At 50.1% G+C, this 25,128-nt stretch overlaps 2 protein-coding genes across 2 annotated transcripts; both read left to right on the top strand.

Annotated features, from left to right (window-relative positions):
• The first annotated feature begins 488 nt into the window (after nucleotides 1-488).
• Nucleotides 489-6,966, top strand: NSFL1C (NSFL1 (p97) cofactor (p47)). Its single transcript, XM_009576340.1, has 8 exons — nucleotides 489-631; nucleotides 1,604-1,678; nucleotides 2,900-3,065; nucleotides 3,412-3,504; nucleotides 4,145-4,254; nucleotides 4,709-4,846; nucleotides 5,359-5,523; nucleotides 6,578-6,966. The coding sequence occupies exons 1-8, from the start codon at nucleotides 489-491 to the stop codon at nucleotides 6,738-6,740; spliced, it is 1,053 nt and encodes a 350-aa protein (XP_009574635.1). The 3' UTR covers nucleotides 6,741-6,966.
• A 4,948-nt stretch (nucleotides 6,967-11,914) lies between these two features.
• Nucleotides 11,915-23,879, top strand: LOC104071035 (sodium-dependent lysophosphatidylcholine symporter 1-like; the record flags this gene model as incomplete). The annotated part of the gene is made up of 13 exons (XM_009576339.1): nucleotides 11,915-11,920; nucleotides 18,074-18,199; nucleotides 18,515-18,639; nucleotides 19,287-19,419; nucleotides 19,841-19,919; nucleotides 20,345-20,502; nucleotides 20,626-20,716; nucleotides 21,141-21,262; nucleotides 21,377-21,460; nucleotides 21,650-21,733; nucleotides 22,708-22,820; nucleotides 23,278-23,421; nucleotides 23,703-23,879. Coding segments are annotated over exons 1-13 (1,442 nt in total), but the record flags the coding sequence as incomplete, so codon positions are not given.
• Between the last annotated feature and the right edge of the window lie 1,249 nt (nucleotides 23,880-25,128).

Genomic DNA, 25,128 nt, shown 5'->3' with positions numbered 1-25,128 from the left:
GAGGAACCGGCGGGTTCTGAGTTTTGCCGGGTTTGCGTCGGTTTTTCCTTGAATGCTCGCGAGGTTGTTAGTGCTCTGCTGTCCCTACTGTCAGCAGCAACCCCAGCACCCCCAAATTAAGGGGGAGATCGGCCACCACTCTGACCTGCTCCCGTTTCCATCCCCCTCATCTGGCTGTGTTAAATTCCGAGTCTACTCATGGATGTCACAAAAGCAGCTGTTTCAGAACAGTAATTTTAGCATAAACCTTGTAGAAATGTTGCAGAATAAGGGCCTCCGGTCAGGGAAGTTGCTCTAGCATACCTGTAGTGGTGAGTGTCCAACCATAACAAAGCCAAACACTAGAAGTTGGCAAAGCCTCGTCTTTGCTAGGACCTCCAAAGGGGGGAATTACATGAAATGTCTTTAGCGTTGATGTGCCTTAAAAGGTCCAACGTGACAGAAGCTTCAGCCGTGTTATTTGTTTGTGTTTTTGCCATTGTTCTGGAATGTTTGCTCTCATCCTGAAAAGCTCCTGCGGTGTTCCTTTCCAGATTGCGCTTGCCAGTTTCTACGAGGACGGGGGTGACGAGGACATTCTGACCCTTCCCCAGCCGACACCCAGCTCTGTATCCAGAGGCACTGCAGCCAGGTGAGGAGGGAGCTTCAGCTCAGGCCGATGTGTTTATCGGAGGCTTGTAAACCTGATAGTGAAAACTATTTACGTAAAAGCGCAAACTCTTATCTAAAGCATTGATGTATGTTAATTTTCAGGAGAAATAGCTGTGCATTTTGAGCTGTTTAACCTCGTACAGCTCTCTAGAAATTGTGAAAACATTTACACATTGCAAGCGCAGATGTTATTGCACAACTAATCCAAAGATCGGTTAGGACAACTTGCCTCATTGCTCAGGAAAAACTTGGTTTGTCTTTTGAGGTTAGAAGACAATTGGTTGGTGACGCTTTCATTTGAGCAGATTGAGGAAATATTTTCTAATTTTGTATGACACCTGATCTGACAATTCGAGCATTTTACAAAAAGAAGTTAATTTCGCCTTACCAAATCCTTGTGCAGTAGGGAAATACTATCCAGTTTTAAAGAGGAGTTACTGACTATGTTTTGAAGGAAAAGGGCTCTCAGTTCAGGCTTTAGTGAATAAAGTCCATATTGCAGAAGAACCCTGTTTCAGTTTGGATCACAGCTAACAGCCTTGGCAGAAACAACAAGAGGGGAAGGACGGGGAGGCCGGACTGTCCTGGGGCCTGGGAGAGAAACCTGTGCTTGTGCAGGTTCGGAAGTGGCAGCTCTTTGAAAGAGGAAACAAAATCCAGCACGTGAGCAGGGAAGGTGACTGAAGACTCACTGCTTTTTCTGTGTCTGCAGCCGCCATATGAGCCTCCTCCAATGCACCCGCTCCTGTTTTCTGTTGGTGTGGTTGGCAGAGCGGTCCAAGAGCTTGGCTCACCACTCGGTTACGCCAGTGCTGACCTGTCATTTCATAGAGTGATGAATCAGACTCTCAAAGTAGAACAGAGTCAACCTGACTGCCGTGTGCAGGAGCTTTTGCTTATGTTGTTGAAATGTGTCGTGAGGTTGACGTACTTCTCTGATTGACTTTTGCAGTGACCATAGAGTAACATCGTTTAGAGACCTTGTTCATGCGCAGGAGGATGATGATGAAGAGGAGGAGGGACAGCGGTAAGTTTTCAGTTAAAGACTTAAAACCTGTGTGTGTATCCCTGCCCTTTTGTGATGGCTTACCACTTGTGCACAGTGTTTTTTTTAAAAAGCAGATTTAAGTCGATACAAAATTCCTGTAGTAAAAAATCTCAGGTTTGGCGCAGAAAGGTTGGTGAGTGCAAGTCTCTGCACAAGCACGTGCCCAGCATTGCTGTATAAACACCAGTGTTCTTCACTGAATTGTGCCATTGAGAGAAAGCCTGAGGAGGGATGTGGAAGCCCTAGGTTAAGAACAGAAAAAAGCCCAGATCGTCATTTGTGTCTGTAGAGAATGGAAATGTGGCAATAGTGCAGGGATTGTTTTTCTTTCTGCTTGGGTGTTGTGGTTTAACCTGGCAGGCAGCCAGGTTTTTGGGTTTTTTGGTTGGGGTTTTTCGGGGTTGTTTTGTTTTGTTTTTTTTAAGTGCTGCTTAGGGGTAATATAATGGAGTGCGGAGGTGGAAAGAAAAATGTAGGTCCCCTTTCCAAAGGGAACATAGCACGCCAGTGGGAGAGTCATCTACAATGTTGGCTGTAAACAGTTAAATACTCTTAAGGTTAACAGGCAAGGTAAATTGAATGGAACTGATGTATCTTAAGGTGGCTCAGTCTAGGTAGGCTGCGTGGCCGCCTGCAAACAGATGTGAGCTTGCTCTGTATGTGTTACAAGCCAGCTGGAAGCTAATAAACCCAATCTTCCAGAAGTGCTTAATTGCTCTTCACTGACTGTGCATTCATTGCTTCCAGTTCAGATCAGTCCTGTGTGTGGTGATCTCTCAGTGTGGCATGAACGTGTGCCTTCCCTCAAAATACCAGTTAGATGTTGCCCATCTTCTTCCATCTGACAGGTCAGAGACTTGCTGGAAGTCTTGTTCGGCTTGGTAATATAGCTGGTAACAGCATTTGAAACTGAGCCTTGTCAGGCTGGACTGTTTTTTTTGCTAGGTCTGAGAGAGTTATCACTTTATTGCTATTGATCAATAGATAATTTTACAGTAACTGACATAAAAAGAAAGTTTCTGCAGTACAGGAACTTGTAAGTGGCTACAGTAGCAGATCGGCTGGTAGTAGCTAATATTTGTAGATCAAAGCTGTAAAAAATGAACTGAATCCTGATATAAAACTGCTGGGTCCTGTCACATGCGTCTCTTGGAGAAGCAGCAGTCCAGTCTTACCCAGAAGCCATGTGCTTTCTCTTAGGTTTTATGCCGGTGGCTCAGAGAGAAGTGGACAGCAGATTGTTGGTCCTCCGAGGAAGAAGAGTCCCAATGAGTTGGTGGAGGATCTGTTCAAAGGAGCAAAGGAGCACGGTGCAGTGGCGGTTGATCGGACGGCCAAGAGCGGTGGCGAGACTAGCAAGCCTAAGGTGAGGAGTGATGAGTTCTTTTTCCTCCTGTTCCCTGTTTCAGTTAAGGCTCCCCCCGTGACAGCTGTTTGGTACTGTGGAGTTCTGGAATTATCTTAAAAGGACAGCTAAGTCTGGACTCGTCTCTTAATGCAGCTCCAATTCGTGTGTCACAGTGGCAAGAAAAGCCACTTTCTTGTGCCATATTTATTAACTTGTTCAAGCTGGTCACTGCCTGCAGGACAGTAGACGTTGCTGATGTCACAAAGCCCCCCTGTTCATCCATAATGGTGTTGGGGAAAGGGAAGCAAGCTGTCTTGGGTTTGTGTCATTCTATAATCTCTTTGCCTGCCCTTCTCTCTTGCAGCCTTTCGCAGGGGGAGGGTATCGCCTCGGGGCTACTCCAGAGGAGGAGTCTGCTTATGTGGCAGGAGAGAGGAGACAGAACTCTGCTCAGGATGTGAGTATCTCTCTGTTCTGTTTTGTAGATGTCACCCGAGGGATTTCTCTGCTATAGCTACACAGCTTGCGAGCCCAGAGAGTTATAAAGCTTGATAGAAATTCAAGAGAAGTATGGTAAATCCTGCTTCTCGTGGGATTTCTGATTAGAAAATAGTAGATGCTGGAGTCTTGGGTAAGCAGTTTTTTGATAAACTTTTAATTAAGAATCTGAGTGTTCCTTAGAAGTGCGGATTGTGAAAAGTAGTGTGCAAAGAGCATGGGGCAATTAACTCTTCTTTATCCATTGAAGAGGTGTGGAGCTAACAGCATCAATGCAAGATTCTCTCGTGCTTGGTTTGTGACCAAATATGCATCTAGGCCATGGTGGGAGCTTGGTTTAGGCTCCTCGCCTAGTGCACTCTTGGCTCTTCAACCATATTTATCAAAAAGGGGTCTGTGGTGCCACTTTCTAGGAATTGATGCATGACTATTACACAGCCAGTGCTTTGGGCTTTTCCTTCAGCCCAGAAGAACCTGGCTGGAATGTTTTCTGCACCTTGAAATTCCTCTGCCAGTCAGGAACTTTTCACTTTGCATCCAGTTATTGTTCTTACTAAGATGCTTCAGTGAGGCTGATTGTTGTTTGGGGACCTTTGCAGGTGCATGTTGTACTGAAGCTCTGGAAGAGTGGATTCAGTCTGGACAGTGGAGAACTGAGGAGCTACCAGGATCCGTCCAATGCCCAGTTTCTTGATGATATCCGCAGAGGGTATGTAGCGAGAGGGGAGAGAAAGAATAGCTGTTTTTTGAAACACAAGCATTTGTGAAATCCAGGATGCTGAATCAATGGCACATTTCACCTGAGCTTTCTTATAAGAGCTAGATTCTTAATACGGAAACTGTGGGAAGGCAGACTTGAACATTTACGTCAGATAAATGGGAAGTCGCCTTCGTTTGTATGGGGCCGTGAGAGTTCGAAGTAAACAAACAGATGTTCGTATTTGGGCTGAGAATTTCCAATGCGTCATGTCACTCCAGGTGAGGGCCAGGGAAAAGTAACCTTTAATTTGTGTCTGTTAGTGGGGAGGTGTGCATCTGTCCTGTTAATTAAGCAAGAGCTCACTGTGATTCCTGAAATTCCAGAGGTCTGTGGCTGGCACTTTTTCTCCGCACTTTCCTGACTTGCTTCTTCAGGCAGCTGCCTTAGGACACTCTCTTTGCAGGGAGGTCCCGGCAGAGCTGCGCAGGTTAGCACGGGGCGGACAAGTGAACCTGGATATGGAGGATCACCGTGATGAAGAGTATGTGAAACCTAAAAGTGTCTTCAAAGCTTTTACTGGAGAAGGACAGAAGCTGGGCAGGTGAGAAGATGGCAGCGCTGGTTTGCTACGTGTGTGATGTGAGACAGTAACTTGAGAGTTTTGCTGGGTTGAGCCTTTTGGTTCATCTTTCTGAAGAAAAGGCACTCAGTGCCTGTCGTATGTGAGGTGTTCCTCTAAGAGGGGAAATGAGGCTCTCTGGCGTGTACTGTGAGATGGCTCAGTCTTTATGTGGCAGGAGGCGGATCCCTTGTTTGGAACCACCACGGTATGTCACGTAGAAGCAGTGTTTCCAAGTTACACTGCCCCTGTTCCTGTGCGTGTGTGAAGACCCGTGATGTGGTGCTCCAAAGGGAGATGGTAGAGGTGAAGTTCTAGACCGGTTACTGCTGACTAGCTGACTCCTAAATTCTCACTTCCAACTTGTGTTGGTGTCTCTTGACCAGAAACCCTGGTAGTTGGGCCCAGCAGGCGATGTGCTCACTGCCTGGCACCCTGCAGCCAGGTGAGTCGTTTGGTTTTTAACAGCTCGCCTTGTGTCTCCCTGTTCTCAGCACTGTGCCCCAGGTGATGGGCACCAGCTCACCAGCCCAGCAGGCAGAGAATGAAGCCAAAGCCAGTTCTGCCATCACTATTGATGAGTCGGAGCCCGTCACCAACATCCAAATCCGCCTCGCCGACGGTGGGCGACTGGTCCAGAAGTTTAACCACAATCACAGGTACGAACGCAACAGGAAACACAGGTTACTAACTGGGAAGGCCTGAATGACACTGCAAACTGTGCACAGATGGAGCAGACTTTAAAATCCTGGCTAACCTGCTAAAGGGAGCTCTGGGGATCCTTCTGTATAGGTGAAGAGGAAAAAAATTGTTGTGGGGTTTTAAGGCAGTCGTTAACTGTTGAAAGGATAGGATTTGCTTTCCAAATAGTGATGGATTATAGCCAGTGATACTGCACCTGGGAGCTTCAGTATTATCAGCAGTACTTTCCTTAATGTCACCTATAAAAAACTGAATCTCTTCTAAGGGCTTTAGAAACTGTCAGATAATTAGGAACTTGGTTCAGTTATTCTGACTCTCAGTTCAGACTCTTCTACTGGGCTGTTCCCTGTGCTGAATGGAGCTCCAAGGGGTGTTCTTACAGCAGTTCAGTTCCCTTGGACGAGCAAAGCTGGCTTATATACTTCTGCTTCATTAGACTTCTCTCCTGAAGTCCTTCTCACCTGCCTGATCTCAGAGAGCACAGCCATTTGCTTATATTCATTCCTCCAGTTTCTACAAGAGAATCAAGAATGATGCAAAAAGTTACAAAAACCTTCTACGATCAGGTGCAGGAAATAGATTCGGTGTCGCTGTTGTGGCCGCTCTTGGGAGTTGAGATCATCTAGGTTATGCTGTGTGTGATGAGCTCGGTCACTTAGAGCAGCTAGTGTCAAGCAATTTGTTAATCTGTTCATCTTGAAGGGTTCAGAAGCTTTCAATTTCAAATAGCCGCCTGACAACACAGACGTTCCCATTGGGCAGTGTAAAAGGACATTTAGCCCAAAGTCTTTAGCCTGTAAAGCAGCTTGTGTTATTTCACTAAATAGCAGCCTACGGAGGAGTAGGTTAAATCAGAATTGTCTGGCTGTGGCCTCTACTGTTAGCTGAAAAGCAAGTGGAGCGACTGCAGGGTTGCATGCTCCGGAAAGGGTGAATTTAGGCTGTTGCCATGCACTTTTACAGGATGTTCAGTAACAGGATCACCCTTGTGTGTTTGATCCCTTTGGACAGGATCCGTGACATCCGGCTCTTCATAGTAGATGCTCGGCCAGCGATGGCTGCCACCAGTTTCGTCCTCATGACCACCTTCCCAAATAAAGAGCTGACTGATGAGAACCAAACCCTGAAGGAAGCCAACCTGCTCAATGCTGTCATTGTTCAGCGGTTGACATAAAGGAACCCACCTCTCGCCACACGCCTGCCCGCAGTGCGCATGTGTCGTCTCGTCCTGTGCGTGCACCTGCGCCGTGCAACACAGGCTCACATCTACTCGTAGCTCTGGGTTCTTAGGTCTTGGTTGGACTTTTTTCTCTTTAGTTGCATTTCCCATGTTTTTTTTTTTTTTGTGATGATCAGTGGACTTTAAAATAAATAAAAGAAACAAATCCATTTTGAAAGGAGCTGCAGCCTATTGTGCCACAAATTCTCCCACGAGAGTTCAGTTACCTTTGTGGATTGTGTTACTGCGCTCTTTAGAGGGGAGGAAGGTAAGGGGGAAGGGAGCTCCCGGGGAGCAGTTTCTGTCCGTTGCCAATTGCCTGCTCATCACAATCGTTTTGCTCTTCCCTCTCCTCCAGGGATTGCTGCAAAGTACTCCCATTATTTTCGCACATTAAATATAACCTCTACGAGAACAGGTGATCCGATTGTCAGGATAATGGTTACACTACTGTAGGGGAAGTCTTTGTGAAACATCTGTTGCTCAGAGTAGGGAAAACTCCGTGTGCGTGCAGGTGCAAGGTTTAACACTCTTCTTGGGCTTTTCCAGAGAGACAGTCCTAACTTTCCTTCCCTCAGCAGAACTCTTAGGGGCGTTCATTGCAGTACCCACCTGCTCTTTCTCCTGCAGTCCAGACCGACTGCAGTTTTAATTTGCTATATTGCATTCCTCTGAGAAACCCTGCTGCTCACTTTTTCTTTCCAAGAAGGCACAAAGCTGAATCAGCTTGAAGTGACTGAAAGTAAAAGGCAAAGAGAGTCTATCTTACTCGAAAGCAAGTTTTATTTTAAGAGGTGAATTACTGAGATGGTGGAAACAGCTCAGGTGGAAAAACTCAAGGCTGTAGTACCCTTTGATTTATTTCCTCTCCTCTGCTGAGGACTAACATAGCTGAACACCTGGAATTCTCCAGCTTTGGTCTGTTCTGCTGTTTGTGTTTTGGGCTCAGGTCTCCATGTCTTTCATTCCTTCGAACAGACTCCTGCGGGTGAATTCGTTACGCCTAGACATGAGGGACTGGTAGCGCTGGTGTAGCATCACGCGTACGAGTTGCCATCTAGCGTTGTGCCACGGCACTTGGCAGCGACCCGCAGCATGCTTGCTGTGCTAGCCCTGGGCTTCGGAGCAGAACTCGGAGCTGGGCTGAACGTGGGCCTCCAGGCACCAGCGAACCGGGAGCAGCGCTGCACCCAGCGCTATCCCGTTGAGAGAGGCCGGGTTGCTGCCCTGCGAAGGGTTGGAGCATGCCGTCCGCTTCCTGCCTTAGTCACACTGGAGCCCTGCGGCTGCTGCGCTGTAAGTCCACCCCCCTCAGCACTCTGAAGCTTCCAGGTCCTCACCTTGGTGCAGGCAGAGAACAAGCTCCAGGGATGTGCAGGCTTGGGGAGGGCCAGCAGGTCGGACAGGTTCAGCATGAGAAACTCGCTTGGCTGCCTGTATTAATACAAAACTGCGGGAGTAGATACCAGACCTTAGCAAGGGCATTTTTACAACAGTTTCTCAAGTGAGAGCTGAATTAACTTACATTTTTCATTACTAAATGGATACATAATGTGTGTAATAGCAAATTTGTAAATTATTGTGAATATTGCCATTAAAAGCCCGCAAAATAGGAAAACAGCGTTTGACCCTTTCTAATAATGGCTACCATCTGTTCTCATATTTTGGATATGTACACGTGGATGCCTGCTCTTACTGCTTTGGGTGGCACTGTGAGCAGGCTTCCCAGTGCTGAGCTGTGTTCAGCTAAATGAGATTAAAAATCCCAGCAGCATTTTTAAAGATCTTTTCTGACAGGTGAACTTGGGGTTTGCCTGCCTGCATCACTTGATGTCGTATATTATGACCACTTAGTCACCTGTGTGAAACAGTACAGAGAGAATTCAGAAGGGGAATTCCCCTCAGAGCTAAATATAGTCACAACTGCCATGTGGGAAGTCAGTCATTTTTAATTGTTTGTCGGAGGAGTTCTTGTATCCGTTGCATTTCCCATGTCCTGGTTTCGGCTGGGATAGGGTTAAATCCACACATGCCATTTTGGGACCTGGGACAACATCTTCTAGAGTGCTGGCCAGGATGCACCCCTAGACCCTAGAAAGTTTATCTAACAGAAAGAATACGAATTGAGTCCTGCTTCTGTCTTGGTTAGCTGGTGGCATCAGAGGACTGAGGTGGTGACTAGCTGGCGTCCGCGGTCTTTGGCTGGATGAGCTGGACACATTGGTGCCCCCAAATTAAATGAGGGTTGGCAGCTAGACAGCAACTCATCTAGCTGCTGACCTCAAGGATTTTGTTGCGCAGATTCTGCTCACCGATGGGAAGTTTCACATCCAGGTTTCCTCCCAGCTCTCTCTTTGCCAGTGGGACAGAAAGGTGCTAAATTCAGAGAGGGGCTCCGGGCTCGGAGACGCTTCTCTGCCAGGAAAAGCGAATTTTCCCCCTGAGCCGGAGGGTGGCAGTCGTGCAGAGAAGCCGCTCTCCACCTCGAAGGCTCCTGCTGAGAAACTCTGCCAGCTCCCAGATGTCTGCGGGGAGCTGCACCTTGTGCCCCTGCGTGTCTGTGAGCCCCTCTGGGATGCCACTGCCGACTCCTTCTTCCTCTGATTCTCTTCTTGTTTTTGTAAGTAATGAGCAGTCCTTATCTCCTGGTGAGCAGGATCAGCTCTGCGCTGCCGCCAGGCTATCTGAAGCGTGCCCGAGTGGAGCACTGAAGCGGTATCGGTAACCAAGACAGGCATATCTTCTTCCAAAGTTGACAAAAGAGCCTGTGGAACGAACTGAAAGCCACATACATGCAATCTGCTGTATTAAACTGTCTCCTTCTGTGAGCTGGTGGGACGTTTCACTATAAAATAAGCTATAAAGCAAAAATGATAGCCAGGCTAATTAACGGGGAAGGGATAATATACCAGAACAGGAAAAAGGGGGGTGGTGGAAAGAGACACCTTGATTTTTGTAAAGAAAATTACCTTCCTTGTCACTGGGGCAGCCCTTTGGTGTTTGACGTGCCCCTGCAGGCAGGTAAATGCTTGTTTCTGACACTCCTATAATTTGTGATAGTTGTTAGCGAGTTTATTTTACTTTCTCTGTAGTAAAATCGCCTTTCTTTATCATTCCATTTCTTTGTTCTAACAGAGTCATAGGCTGAGACTGGGCTTTTCTAAAACTGACATTGATGCCTGCGAAAAAGTGTCTTTTTCTCCTTTGCCCGGAGAAGTGTTTCACTTTGAAATTTTTCTTTTTTCTCTGATTGTTCCCCCCACAGGGGAGTCTTGCCTGTCTTCTTGGTCTTTCACACACTGGTGCTAGGGCAGTGCTCCACATCTCATGTGAAAACTCGCTTCTTTTCAATTTCTGTATGATAAGATACAGCCCAGTTTTATGACTGTGCTGTCCTATCTGGGGCTGATGTCTTTCACTGTATCCCAGTGTTTTTCTCCGAGTGCTGTATTTTAACAGTTTTCTCTTCCTCAGGTGGGTAGCTGTAGGACTTCCTTGGATTTTTTTCCTTCGTATGCAGTTCATTGTTTCCTCTTCTTCCTTTTCACATGTCCTTGTTGCTAAGATTTAGTTCCTGTGTTTTCTGATAGCATTTTGCACCATTTCCTGGGAACTTTGCCTCCCCTCTGTAATGCTGCTTTTGCCATGGGACGTTTCCTGGTCCATGTTCCTTGCATGGTCAGTGGTCTGCCAACCTCAGGAGGTTCTGCTATCCCGGTGCCTTTGGTCAAGTAGTTTTTCAGTGATCCTGGTGTAGGAACATCCATTTCTAGGTGTAGCTGTACCTTCAGCTGCTTCTTTGGGTAAAATAACATTAACAGCAGAAAGCAGCTAGCTGGTTGGCTTGTTTCGGCACAAAACTCGGGTAGCTCAGCTAGCAGATAACTGGCAGCAGTGACCAGAGATAGGAAGCAAGAAATGTCAGGGGGCACACCTGCAGCTAGAAGAGTCAATTTTGGCCTAATTTTTTTTTTTTCTTGTTGCCTTTTGTAATACTCAGTTATATTTAATTTAGTCTTTGCTCCTCATTGCTGGACAACACAACATCTTTCCAGAAGGAGAAAGTGACCTTCATGCCATGGGTGCTGCTTAGGTGGGTCTTCAGCTCCCTAGTGTCATTATTTAGAGGAGCGATTAAAAGGACGTCAGTCGGCTCCTGGGTTGTTCTTCGGAAGTTCAGTCAGGAGGGTTTTCTTTTGAAAGCAGCACTGCTTTACAGATCCTTTGTTATCAAGAAAAAGGACCTTGAGTTGATGTATCTTCTGACTCTGTAGTTACAGCAGAAAGCTGCCTTGGGGGATTGGTGTCACTGTCACATAAAACAAGATGCTTATGGCTTTCTTCAGAGTCCCCCACCACAAGGGGAGGACTTGTGATATCTGCATTAGATCCTTGGGCAGGAGCTGGTGTCTGTTCAGGAGTCTGCTGTTCTAGGTAAGCCTGTGTGAAGAATTGCTAGATTTTGAAAGCAAGACAGTGCTACCCCCTTATCGCTTCTAAATGGTCTTGTTTCTGTTGGTGAACCAGAATGTTTATAGATGGAGACTGGTAATTTTAAATGACAGATTTAATTAAGCAACGAAGTTGTTTTTCTTACTAGGTTGTCGGTTTCCGTTGGCACTTGTATGGTAAACAACCTGGCATCATCCAAGGAAGGGTGTCTGACAGTCACTCGAGGCAGAGCTGGGAAGCCGGAGCCCGTGGTTCTCAGCCGTGCCTGCTGCCAGGTGTGCTTTCCTGGCGACCCGATGAAAGAAAAGCCTCTAGCTCCTCTCGTGCTTCGAGACCCAGACCAGACTTCTCCGAGCTGCATGCTTTGTACCTGTCCTTCAGGCACAGTGGCAATGAACGTACGCATCAGTGCTCTACCTGGCATGAAGGGAATTAGCCATTGCGCACACACTCGCTGAATCGTGCAGAGTTGGGTCTCCTCACCTGCAGTCCTTGTTAATGAGGTATGATCGCCCTGCCAGCCTTCATGGTGTGTTTTAGGCAGTTTCACTTTACTTTAGGAAGGAAAAAAGCCTAAAGGTTGGTGTCTGCTGAGACTTCAGCTGCAAGTCTCCTTCTTGCTCTGGTAAATAATGCACGTGCTGTACCACATGGCATAAACATACACAGCAGGCACGATGGCGGTGAGCAGCTTTGGGAGCTGGTGGAATGTGTGTCACTGCAGACTGCTTGGGGACTTTCATGTGTTGGCTGCTGCCAAAGTGGTAACTGGGCTCCTACAGCAATACTGATGGAAGAAGTAAGCAAACGCACACTGTCTAAACCAAGGTAGCAGCTTGTTGTAGCTGCTGGCCAGGTGATCGGGCTGGCTGTCAGCAGCGATCCTGCAGAGTTCAACAGAAACGGGAAGAGAAATCCTTTCTAGTTACCTGTTAGCAAAAGTTTTTCCAAATGAGTCCCACGTTTCCCAATTACACACTTCTACAGAGAGTAGTATAATACTAATTATGCAACAGGCCCACATCTTTGGCAGTTGAACAGCTCCTGTGTCAAGCACCTCTCGATTTATTAATTTCTCATTTTCTGACTTATTTACTACATTCCTAAATGCTTATCTTATTTGCTGTTCTGTCTTGTCTGCACTGAGCCTGTCTGTCCCAGCGCTGGGAGTTCCTGAATAGATTCCAGATGTTCTTATTTACTCAGGTACATTTCATGACTCCTTATTAAATTAACTCTTTATTGGCTTACAGGGCCTACAGTAGCAACAGCTCTTCTGTCTCATCCATCTTGGTGGCTGTTGAAGTCATGACTCCTGTTCCACTAAGAGAAGGCAGCTGTGCTAAGGGGAACACAAGAGCTGTGCTTAGAGCAGTCAAGGAGGGGAAAACCTACGGAGGACTTGCTGGTGGAACATATCCAAATGCTGCCACTTGCTCCTGTGCCAAAAAATTCCCATTTGCTGGCTTTGGACTTTTTTTTTTTTTTTAAAATGGGGCTCCCTTGCCTGAGCAGCCCGTCTCTAGGTCATAGTACCCTGAGAAAAGCTGTTCAGCTAGCATGGCTTGGGTTGGAGTTGTTTGTATCATGCATTCCTGGGCCCTGGGCTGCCTTGAGAGATAAGATCTCATGCTTCTGTAGTGGAGAAGGGGGTTCTGGGGAAGGGGCCTTTCCTTTGCAGTGAGTAAACTCCAACATGACCTTGTTTCTTAAACTGCAGAGCTTTGGCTTCTCTGAGCCTTTTGCTGAGTATTTGTGCAACAGAAAAATGGGTGTAGCTGCAGTGTTGCTGAGTGCTTTCCCTATTCTTTCAAAACCTATTTCTAAGCAACAGATAGCAAAGATCAGTGTAGTGATGGAAGAGGCATCGTCCCTTTGCTCCAGACCCTTGGTGTGCGCAGTGCACAGTGAGCTGGTTTGGTTAGATTTCAGGCCTTGGCACACGACGTTATTAGAAAGCTCATTGCTTGCAGCAAGTAGTCCAGTGTGTAGCGGTGAGATTGGTGCTTTTCACCGAAATCTGCCTTTCCAGCACAAAGCTGAACCCCGCTCTCGCGCAGAGGCGGGCTGAGAGCTCCCCATGCTGCACTAGCAGTCGTGACATCCTGCCTAGGCCCAACGGGTGATGCTGTCTTCTGTAAGGCACTGAGCAACATGACAAAAGGCTTTGGGAGGATCTGAGCAGAGCAGAAATAAAGCTTTCCTGTGTTGAAGATAATCGTGCACTGAATTAGCCAGGGAGCGAGAGCTACACAGCTACTCTGGGAGGTAACTGTTGGTCATCTGTTGGCTTTCTAGTCTGTGAGCAGAAAATGCAGCTATTTGCACCTGGAGAGTAAATGAGTGCCAAAGAGCTAGAGGATTAAGTGCTGAGTACAATTTCCAAAGGTACCTCGTGTCTGTCCAAATGTAATTGTGTGTGGTGAGCGGGTACAAAATGGCCTAGAAAAAAAATAAAAATCAGGGTTTTATATTTCCTTTTGAGTTTCCCCTTTCCTCTTGGGTGGGAAGAGATGTATTTTGCTTTCTTACAGAGATGTATGCTTAGATATGCTGGTGGGAGACAGGGATTTGGCTCCCACCGCACTGGCTGTGGTCCAGCGTGAGTGATATTTGTTATCTGGGATGTCAGTAAAATAGCGGTGAAGAGAGATGCCGCTGACTCAGTTGTACTGTGGCTTATTAACCAAGTTCTGACTCAGCCTGCAAAATTCAGGTTTTTTAGATTAACCCCCACTGGACAAGGCAAGGCTGAGCTGAAGATGACACATTTTTCTAACAGCATTGATGAACTTTGCAAAATGGGTGCTTGCGTTCCCCTTGGGTATGGGTGGTGGTACAGAGACACTAACGCAGATGTCACGTTCCCAGTGCCTCTTGGTAACCTGGGAGGAGAGCAGGGAGAGGGTTTTACCTGTGTTCTTCTGCCCCGGCTGCTACGTATAAGCTCAGTCTTGGAGACTGAGTTTGATCTAGCTAGAGAAGCCTGGTTTTGAAGAGCTGCCTGATGGGACTAGACGTGTCAAACAGATGATTAGCGGGCAGTGGCGGTGCGATCCCTTTCCTGCCAGCCTTTTGCTGTGTGCCTTCTGTCCTCTGCCTTTGCTTTGCCAAGTGCTTGTAACGGTGACTGGCTGTGTGCTGTGAGCACCGCTGCCTTGGGAACTCAGCTGCTCCCACACAGCCGGCGCTGAGTAACTGGGCTCCTACCGCTTAATGTAGGAGTAATTTTTGGTTTGTGATACCGAGACTGCTGGGCTCTATGGGCGATGAAGGGTCTGTGAAAGGGGTCTAAGAAAAGCAGGTTTCTTGTCACTAGGCTAAAACATACCGTGTGGGGTCTGCATTGCCATGGGAGATCTCTCAGGAGCTCACAGACTGAAAGAGGTTGATAATCGCAGATCTCACTTAATAGAGAAAGGAAAATGTATCCCACACCTCCTACTCTCAGTGACATTGTCCTGGGCTAGGGCAGTGCCAACACCTTGCACCCATTAAGGACAGGCAAAGCAAAGGGGCAGGGGGTTTCCGCAGCCCAGAATAAGGAGCCAGAGCTGGGCTCCTGGTCTTCCTGGATTGCCTTGGGAGAGAGGGACTTTGTCGGGGAGTGACCTGGGGCAAGAACCTGCCTGTTCCTGCTGCCCTCTCCCTGGCTGCTCCAGCCACTTTGGTTGCCCGCTCTGGGTTTCGCACGCTGGTTCTTTGCAGCTGGTGGTTGCTGGTGCTGAAGCAGGAGTCCTGAGGTGGCTCAAGCGTGTTCCTGCGGTGGTCTGGAGCTCAGGCAAAGGACGACTTCTCCGCACCCCTAAGATCTCAGTGTGGCAGCAGCCCTGGGATGGGGAAGAAGTGCTGGACCCAGCTTGACCTTTGAAGAGCACCGGATTTCTCCACTTGACTGGAGAGAGCCTGGGATCTACTGCCTCGAGTACATGCTGCACTGTGAGCCCTGGCAGGTTTCCTGCCTCCGTGGGCAGGGTCTGGCCATGCTCCTCCCTCAGGGCCAGTCATTTCCCCTCCATCAGCTCCCCCTGGGGCCCCACAGATTGTATCTTCACTTGTCAAATCTCCATCCAGCTCTGATTTGTGCCTGCAGTGTGCTCTTTGACGAACGAGGCAACTTCTTCCTCACCCTGGGCGAGGGAGCTTCTGCTTCCCTGCCACATGCCAGTGAAGGACACGGTCGTGTCTGCAGTCATGCTTCCAGGTGGTCATGAAGATGCTGAGCTGCACAGGTTAACCCAAGAAGGAGCTCTCCCACAGAGGAGAGTGGTCCACAGAGAGGTAAGATCAGTGTCCCAGGGTGCTTCTTTCTCACACGCAGAAATGCATTTCACACGTGCACACTAACCCTCGCGAGTGCGCACACCCACGCAGAGCCTACCCGGATCGAGCAGCCGCAGGCTGTGGGGGTGTTTTGAAGTGTTTATGACTCAAGCTCGAGAACACATTGTTAAAGCAAGGCTCTGTGTTTTTTTGTTGTTGCTGACTTTCAAGTGAAATGGGCAGAGACGTGCAGAGCACTGTCCTACCTGCTGAGAGCATAAAGGGAACAAAAGCTGCCACAAAACCCTACAGCCGAGAGAAATGCCTTTGTAATTTTAGAACAGAACTGCTGTGGAAACAAGATGTTGTATGAGTAAGTGCTCCTCGGTGGTGGTGCAAGTCTAATGCTTCAGCCATCCCTGCAGGACAAGGTTGGTCTGCAATTTGAAACACAAGGGACCTGACTCTTGCTGTGTGCTGTAAAAGGCAGAAAGTAAACTGGGACCAGAAGCTGAGAGGCACGAGCAGGCTGCTGAGGTTACCTGGCATGGGGAAAGCAGGCGCTCTGCTCCCCTGGGTGTGCAGGAAGAGGCTGGGCCTCCAGCCTGGCGGGCACAGCAGCATTAGTGCTTTTTCCATGGTGTGGGCTGTGGAGGAGTTATTGCTAATGACTGCATGAGGGAAACGCGCTCAGTGCCGTCTGGAATGCTGCTTTTTGGGGTTGTGGCTGTGTTTTCGGAAGCTGCTCCCTAGTACCATTACAATGAAGGTCTGTCATCCCTCAAGGGTGGCTGTCAGCGTGACTGACGTTAGCGGCACAGCAAGCCATCTCCAGCCCAAACAAGCTGGGGAACCGGCAGGTTGCCCCCTCGTCCCACAAGAGATGAGGGCAAGTGGGAATTTGAAGTGATCCCTGACTTGATTTCCCTGTTACGCAGCTGTCGATGTGACCCTCCAGTCTGTCCCTCAGCCCAGCCTCTTGCACAGCTGCTCCGTGCCAAGCGTTCATCCCTCCTCACTCTGCTCTTCTGCAGAGCTCTTGCTGAAGTAGCTCAAAGCTTTTTATAGCCTGTCACCTGGGATGGCCGTCTGCCCTGTGTGAGAAGGGGAGCCTTCCATATCTTCCCAGAAAGGGCTGTGTATTTTTTGGGTGCAGGACAGCAACCTGCCTGCTGCACTCTGAGCCATGCTGGAGCTGCTCAGTGATCAGGAAAGCCAAAATGTGGTGTAGACGAGGAACCTGAGTCGGTGATGACTGTGTTAGCCCTGAGCATCATCCAGGGCAGCCTGTGCTGAGATGGGAGGTCAGTCCTGGTCTCCAGACATCGGCACTGCGACCCCACCGCTGCTCTACCTATCCCAACAAAAATGACCGTTAGCAATGGTCTGCTCATAGGAGAGCCGAGCTGCAGCCAAGGCCATGTGCTGCTTCAGCCAAGTGGAAAGCCGAGCCTAAACGGGCTGTCTGCTTTCTATGTGGTCTCACCCTGTATTCTGCAGTATACTCCTGGTCTTGTGTGATGCAGAGATGTATCATGCTAGACAGCAAGTTCATTTCGGGGCTGGGAGGAAGTCAGTGCTGTAGGTTGCCTCTGGGAACTTGCCAGATACTTGAGGCTTGGTACAGTATTTACTGAAGCTAACCACATCCAAATAAAATAGAGGCTTTGCCATCAGCCCTTTTCCTGCATGCTGAAACGTTCCTTGTGCTTTCCCTGTTGATCTATAGAAATCCCCTGGGCTCTGGCCTTTGCAGTCTCTCTCACCGGACTGCCTCCGTTACAGTCACTTTAAGCCTGATGCAATTTGTACTTTTTAATATTAAAGAACTTGAACCACTGGATTGTGGCTCAATAGAATAGGAAAGGACAATGTTAGACCAGCTCAGCAGAAAGTTCTGTGTCTGGCATTAGATACGTATCTTATTTACGTTAGCAGCCTGTGATTTCATGCAAACACGCCTCTAGGAGAATGAAGGTGAAACACCAGGGATGTGGCCCTGGTGACAAGACAAGCCCAAGACAAGCAAACGAGACAGATGCCCGCTGATCAGCTCTTGCCTTGGGGCTTTGGCTGGTCAAGGAGTGGATGTGGGCTGGCGGGCCAGAGCGAGGAGAGAGGCTGTCGGCGTGCCCAGCCCCTCAGGGTGGCTGTGCAAGAGACTCTGAAGGCTTATGAAGAATATGAAACTCTGCTGAGCAGGATCTCACGAGCCAGGCTGCTGCCCGAGGGCAGGTTGTGCACAGGAAGCACTGCACCCTGATCCATCAAGATTACCAGCAGATGGGGAAGCACCCTACAGCACCCCAGCTGCCATGTCCACCTTGCTTGTGGGTGTCAGGTGGAGTGATGTCCAGCCAAGGATAGGTATGTGTGTTGTGGGTGGATGCGTGGGTGATGTCCAGCCAAGGATAGGTATGTGTGTCGTGGGTGGGTGCGTTGGGTTATGACATGACTTGGGGTTTAAATGGGCCGTGGAGAACCCAGCGGATGGGATAAGCAATGGCTGGAGGTTAGCTGTCAGCCAGAGGTGCGTATCGTTTCTCAGTTGGGCTTGTTCCCTGGTGTCTCAGCTGCAGGAAAAGCCAGGACTGCCGCTCTGCAGAAAGGTTTGCTATGCTGTTGGGGGCATTCCCTACCAGATGACAGGCAACGCCCTTGGTTTTTTCCTCCAAATCTTCCTATTGGATGTTGTGCAGGTGAGTGGCCACGTGAGATGGGGTTATCTGCAAAGGGGCTTAGCATAAGCTCAGCAGATTGGGGCAAGGGTAGAGTTTGGTGGGTGGCCAAAACCCTTGGAAATGCTCATCAGAATTAGGCATTCAAACTGGATCAAAATTGCATCATTGTTGGTGGGTGCGCAGGAGATGTTTCTGGGCCATTTCAATGCTTGGAGTGGTCTCCAGGGGATGCAGATGAAACGTTGGCTAGAGCGAGCTGCATCGTGCTGACTGCTCGCAGCTTTTCGCCAGGACTTCTTTCCCTTTTGAGCTGTGGTTTCCGTTTCCCCCCAGCTGGAGCCATTCCATGCCTCTTTGATCATTTTCCTTGGAAGAGCCTGGGATGCAGTTACTGACCCTGCTGTTGGCTTCCTGGTCAGCAAAAGCCCGAAGAGAAAATGTGGCAAGCTGATCCCATGGTAAGTGTCTGGGCTGGAGCCTCAGGAGGATCTTTTCTAGGCTCAAATTCCTTCAGTGCTAGCGCAAGGAGGTAGCTGGGACACCTCACTGGGAGTTTAATGTGATTGTGGCTTACAGAGAATTACAAAACGATAACATCACAAGGACACTAAAGATAACACAACTTGCAGTGGGGTCCATATGTCATTGCAATGGAAGACAAGCGTACTGCGTCCCTGGGGCCTCACATTTTTGAGGCCGTGGGGTTCGGTGCTCTGAGAGTCCTGTGTGGTGGCACGTAGAAAGTTTGGTAGTCAGCTGTGCCAGCAGCTCTGCACCCAACTCTAACCACAGGCAGATCTTGCACGTAGAGGGTTACTGCTGCCTCCAGGGTTCTGCTGCAGGGCAAGGACTTGAAGTAGTTAAGCAAGAGAATCAGAAGTTTTAGACGACTTAGATATTACTTTTTCTCTCAACATTTGTGTTTAGCCCCCCCCAGCCTGACTGATGGACACTCACTTGAGCAAAGCTGCTTCCTCTCGCAGATCTTGATCTTGCAGTAGCTGGGCTGTGGTTTGGAAGCTGGGGAGGAGGCTCAGCTTGTGCAATGAGAAGTGTGACCGCCTTATCTGAGGGTCGCATCTGACCAGCTCTGCTTCCTCCCCAGGATCGCATGCTCCATGCCATTCGGGGTGCTCTGCTACTGTATGATGTGGTCCACCCTCCCAGATGCCACCCCTGCCTCCCTGAAATTCCTGTGGTACCTGTTCATGTACAGCTTCTTCCAGACTTGCATGACTGTAAGGAACATGGTGCCAGGGGCTGACTGTCTAACACACCATCCTATACTGCAAGGATCAGGGACATGGTCAGCTGGGGAGTCCCAGCCCCAGCCTCTCCAGGAACGGACCTGGAGTGGAGTCTGGGAGAGCAATGAGGGATGCAGGGTGTTGCAGACCATCCCTGCAGGGATGGTGAGATGGAGCGGTGCATTTTAATGCTGGGGATTCGGCTGGACTGCCTGTATATGGTGATGTGAACTTCTCCATCACTGGTTTGTGGGAACAGATCAAATCACAGAAGAAAAGGGTGAAAAGCCACCCGTGTGCAGGGGTGGTGCAGAAGGCAGCATTATCTGCTGTGTGAAGGGATGAGGGGGATTGTGACCAGCAAACCAGGGAAGCAGCAGCCAGAGCTGTTTTTGAACTGTGCTCTCCCTAGTGCCACCATGTGCCGTACTCTTCCCTGACAATGTTCCTGGGAGGAACCCAGAGAGACCGTGACTCAGCCACTGCCTACAGTAAGTGTCTGTGCCCCTACAGCCCCCGACTGCCTGCTTTCATTGGAGACCCTCCCCAGAGGAGAGGTGAATAAGTTCCTCTGGCTTTCATCAGGCTACAGAGTGGGTGGGTAAACCAGGGATATGAAAACAGGGATGAAACCAGTCATCTTCTGCAAAGAATTTACCTGCAGAAACATTTCTTAGATCTGTATTCTCCCTAGGGGACTTGGGACCCAGATTTATTGGTTCCAAACATTAGAGCATTTACTGCTGGAGCCAAGGGAAAAAAATCAGAGCAGGTGGAAATAGCAGGTCTCTTCTTTGAGGCAGCTCTGGATGTTGGTGCCTCCAATTCCATTCCCAAAGCTGGTCTCTTACCCTGAGGGATGTGTTCCATCAGCCAGAGAGTGGGACCGAGGTTTCTCTCCTGGTCGTTCTGGCAGGAATGGGGATGGAGGTGTTCAGCACGCTCCTTGGGTCAGGAATCCAGGGGCAGATTGTGGGCAGTTACCATGCCCGCGTGATGAACGGCTGTTACGTGTCAAACGAGACCCTGCCCAACACCAGCACCTACAGCCTCATGGACTCTCTGGAGAACACGGTAAGGGCTGGCCCGTCTGCCCCCTGCTCCTCCTGTAAGCTCTGGGGCAGGCACTGCTGGCCGTGCTGCCAGCTCTGTGCATCGTACCCACATTGTCACTGTGCACTGTCTCTCGTTTTCCAGCGTAGGGCCTATGTATTTGCATCCCTGGTCCTGGGCTCAATCTATTGCCTGTCCTGTCTGGTTCTCATCTTTGGAGTCAGGGAGCGGCCTGGTAAGCTCCATTTAGATCCAATTTGGAGGGTGCCCAGTGGCAGAGGATGGGGTTGCAGAGGAAGGTGTGAGGCAGAGGGAGCTGGGCTTCTATGTGGGGGATGGCTCTCTGGGTGTGGGGCTCAGAAACACGCATATTTGGATGCGTGGAACAGGGTCTGCAGTTCACTGCTTCTCACTGAGTTTGTTGGTGAGAACAGCCTGCAGAGCTACACAGGCCAGCCCGAGCGTGCAGTGTAAAGTGGCAAAATCCTGCCTGCAGCTGACACAGCGGCTGTTGTCTCTGCCCCGAGACATCAGACTCCGATAGCTCCTCACCCGGCTGAGCTGCACCCCAGACAGAGCGGCGCAATCCCCCTGTGCCTCCCGCCCCGTCGTGTTTGTTCTGGCAGCTCCAGTGCCAGCCCTGCTGTCTCTCCTCGCAGGGCCCCTGAGTCCCCTGGGGAAAGTTGAGCTGCCCTTTGCCAGCTGCCTGAGGATGATCGTGGGACACAAGCCCTACACCCAGCTGCTGTGTGGCTTCCTCTTTGCATCCCTGGCCTTCCAGGTGCGAGACCTGCCATGGCAGGAGGAGAGGTTGGGGGGTGAGATGTCCAGGCAAGTTATCCAGACAGTGAACTCGGGACCCCCAGCCATGAACGTCTCCGCGTTGCTTTCCCAGATCACACAGGGGATCTTTGCCTTCTTCTGTACTCATGCTGCGGGGCTGGCCGGGAAATTTCAGCATTTAGTGCTTATCATGTTGGTAAGTGAGCCCCTGGCAGACCTTCCTGGTGGAGGGGTTGATCCTTGGGTCACCCCAGCCCTTGAGCATGGGCAGCTCAGCCTTGTGGAGTTATGTGCTGCTGCTTCTGCCCATCAGCAAGGATGTCACCCAGGCAGAGACTGGCAGTCCTGCGGGACATTGCTGAGACCCCTTTGGTTCTCTCCTCAGGTCACAGCTTCCCTCTCTATTCCCTTTTGGCAGTGGTTTTTGGGGAGATTTGGAAAGAAAACAGCAGCGTCACTGGGCCTGGCGGTGAGTTTGCCCGTGGTTGCAGCTGTGGACTGAGAAGCCCTGTGAGGAGACAGCCTTGCCCCCAGCTGCTCACGGTGTCTGGGGAGAAGAGCTGGCTGGCAGCTAAGGGTGGCCCTAAGCGCGGTGTCCTCTGCACTGCAGGTGACCAGGAGTAAGCCAGTAGTTGATGGTAGCTCTGCACTTCTTTGTGCCTGGCCACTGCTGGGATCAGTGGCCATGGCTGCGCAGAGCTTTGCAGTAAGGTGCAGGGAGGCCGAGGGACTGTCCCTGGGGCAGTGGGGAAATGATTTTTTGCAGCATCACCCCAAGGTGATGCCCCCCAAGGGCTCGGGCTCTGAGACTCCATGGCTGCAGATCTGGTGAGCAGCGTGTAATCAGATGCCGTACCAATGCACCAGTCTCATGTGCACACGCAAACATCGTCCTGTGGCCTCTGTCCTGCTCCAGGATCTTGCATGCTTGATGGAAGTGATCCGAGTTCTGCCATCCAGCTCTGTGAGAGGCACGGGGAGGGAAGGAAGGGCTGTGCACCATGATTGGCAGTGGCTGGGAAACAGCCTGCTCATCAGAGACACGTCTCGGCTGCTGCCTGGCTCTGCATGTCAGCAAGGAAATCCCATTTGGTTTTTTTGCAGAATTAGGTCCTCAAATCCCATTGAGGATCTGTCTCCAGTTGCCTTCCTCACAGACATTGGGTGCAGCCATAGCAGATCCAACTTTGCAGTTTAACCACGCGGCTCTATTGCCCTCCATAACCATCCCTTCTTTACTCATGAGGAAGATTTTCCTGCCAGTGTCAGCCTGTCCAGGGCCTCCGTACTGTACTGCATAGGGGACAGAAGCGGTTCTGTTTATGAAATGTCTGGGAAAGGGGGGAGCGTGGCCTTTGGTTGGGGCAGACCGGTGCAAGCTGCCTGTGAGCAGCACAAAGAGCCCATGTGCTTTTGTTTCTCCTTTTCCTCTCGCTGCTGCAGCTTATCATCCCAGCCCTGGTAGCCATCACCCAGGTGATGAACAACTTCCTGGCCTTCGTCTTCCTCGTGATCATGGCAGGCTGCAGCATGGCTGTGCTCTACCTTTTACCGTGGTGAGCAGAGGCACCTCCAAGGCACTTGTCAGGCAGAGAGGAGGGAAAGGTTATCGGGAAAGCACTAGCCATGGCGTGCCAAGACTGCCCGTTTGCTCAATACAGCAGCTTTTGGGCTGCAGAGGGATCTGTGGAGGTGGGACTAGGAAGAGGTGTGGATGTGATCCACAGTCCCCCAGCAGCATCGTTCAGTCTGCATTCGGGTTCGGCAGCAGGATGCCAGTCATTGCACAAGGCACTGTTTTTCTTCTCTTTTTCCGAAGCAGCTGCCGCGCCCTCTCTGTAAGACGCTTTCTGCCCTGTTTGCCTAAGGCAGAGGACAGGCACAAAACCATCTCCAGAGCGGGGTTCTGCAAGGGGTTTCTGTCTCTCTCTGTTTCTTGGAGCGGCTGCAGCTGAGTTCAGCTGGTGCTGGCGTGGGTGTCACCGACGGGTCTGTGGGGCTGTCTGTCTCCAGGTCCATGCTGCCAGATACGGTGGACGACTTCATGCTGAGGAACCCCAGCTGCCTCAACCTGGAGGCTCTCTTCTACTCGTTTTACGTCTTCTTCAACAAGTTTGCAGGTGGCCTTGCCGTGGGGATATCAACGCTGAGTTTACAGTAAGCCCCAAACACTGCCTCCCTTATTTTGTCAGCTCAGCACAGGCACTTTCTACTGCTGTTTTCTAGAGTGTCTGATAGGAGATGCTGGAATGAGTCACAGGGGTATCCACATTTGCCTTTCCAACATCTACTGGGAGCAAGAGGAGAAGATAGGAGTGGGAATTCCCCAAAACTGGGCCTCTGATATCCGACTCCAGAGGAGAGCGACGGAAGTGCCTACTTGCCTTTCTGCGGTGGCTCGGTGGGGCTGGAGGAAGGAAAACCGTTCTCCTCTTTAGTTTTGCAGGTTACCGTGCTGGAAACTGCACATACAACCCTTCCGTCATCCTCACCCTGCAGCTTCTCATGGCCCCAGTCCCAATAAGCATGCTGCTCATTGCCATAATCATCTTCTGCCTCCATCCCATCAATGAGGAGAGAAGGAAGCAAATGAGAATGGAGATGGAGGCAATGAGGTAAATTCGAGCTCCCTCAAGGAGCCGGGTCACCTAGCATTAGTCTGGGTGTCTGCCTTGGTCCTAGCCTGACACAGAAATGTTGTTCGGGTGAAGGACTGCATGTGTCCAGTCCAGCTCCTGTGCTTGGGCTACGATCCTCTCTAGGGGTGCATTTCCCAAAGGGCTTTGGGGGTGTTTTGGAGGTTGCTGACTTCACACCAGATTTCATGAGTGCTTCTGTTCCTTTTAACAGGCATCAGGTACAGCGCGGCAGCCAAGAATAAACCCAGGGCTGAAGTGGGTGAGTTCATCGGGAAGGACGCGGATTTGCTGTGCTGTCAGGATGTGCTGCTGTCGGGGAAAGTCGTCGCTTCCTGTTGTTTCCTGTTCCCATGTCCCAAACGCTTATTTTGTATCCTGACCCCCTCCCTCTCCTGGCTGGCAGGCACAGGACAGGGAGAGGGTCCTGCTGCAGCACCCGCCCTGCCTCCTCACCACAGCTGCTTTCTCCAGGGCTTGGCCTCGCTGGTCTTTGGCAGGTCCTAACAGATCTGAGGAAGGCAGATCTGCGCCCTCCTTCTGGGAGAGATTGCAGTGCCGGGGAGGAAGGGCCCCCACCAGCCCTGGAGCGGTGCTCTCACATGCTGGGGTGCAGAGGTGTCACTTAACCTTGTGGGAATGCGTGCACAAAGAACACAGGGATTGTTTTTGAGAGGAAACTATTTTTGACCAGTTTTTAGGGAAAATGCTGCCGAGATAGTGCATGTCTTTGTGCTTAGTCTGCCCTTTCACAGGGAAAGGTTTAGAATTTCTTTGAACAAGGATGAAGTTCAATCTGGCGGCGTAAAGCATGTGCAGATACAATGACACCTGGCAGCAGGGTGGTGGAAGCCAGCTCTGTCCGTCTGCCTGGGCCTTGTTAGCCGAGCCACTTCTGGGGAACCAGGAGCTTCTTGGTGCAAGAGGCTGCAGGAATGAGCTGCGCTGCCTCCGGTCAGGCAGCTGTGGGGGGTTTCTGGCAGCTTGTCCTGGTTTTTGCCTGGTTGGGAGGTTATGGTAGAAGTGTCAAGTGAATGTCAAGAAGAGCTGAGTTGCTTTTAAATCGTAGCCCATAGCTAGATCTCCCACAGCAGCATCTTGCAAGAGCTGCTCGGCACCCCCACGTCTCTCCTGGCAACAGTGAGGGGGCAGCGGGGGGAAGAGAGGAGAAATCAGCCATCTCGTGGCTGGTAGCGCTGAGCTGTGCTCAGCCTTGTGCAGAGGCAGA

The sequence above is a fragment of the Fulmarus glacialis genome, unplaced genomic scaffold (genome assembly GCF_000690835.1).
Source record: "Fulmarus glacialis isolate BGI_N327 unplaced genomic scaffold, ASM69083v1 scaffold36314, whole genome shotgun sequence".
Classification (NCBI taxonomy): domain Eukaryota; kingdom Metazoa; phylum Chordata; class Aves; order Procellariiformes; family Procellariidae; genus Fulmarus; species Fulmarus glacialis.
Note: the sequence above shows the minus strand (reverse complement) of the source record. Positions and strands in the feature narration are given on the sequence as shown.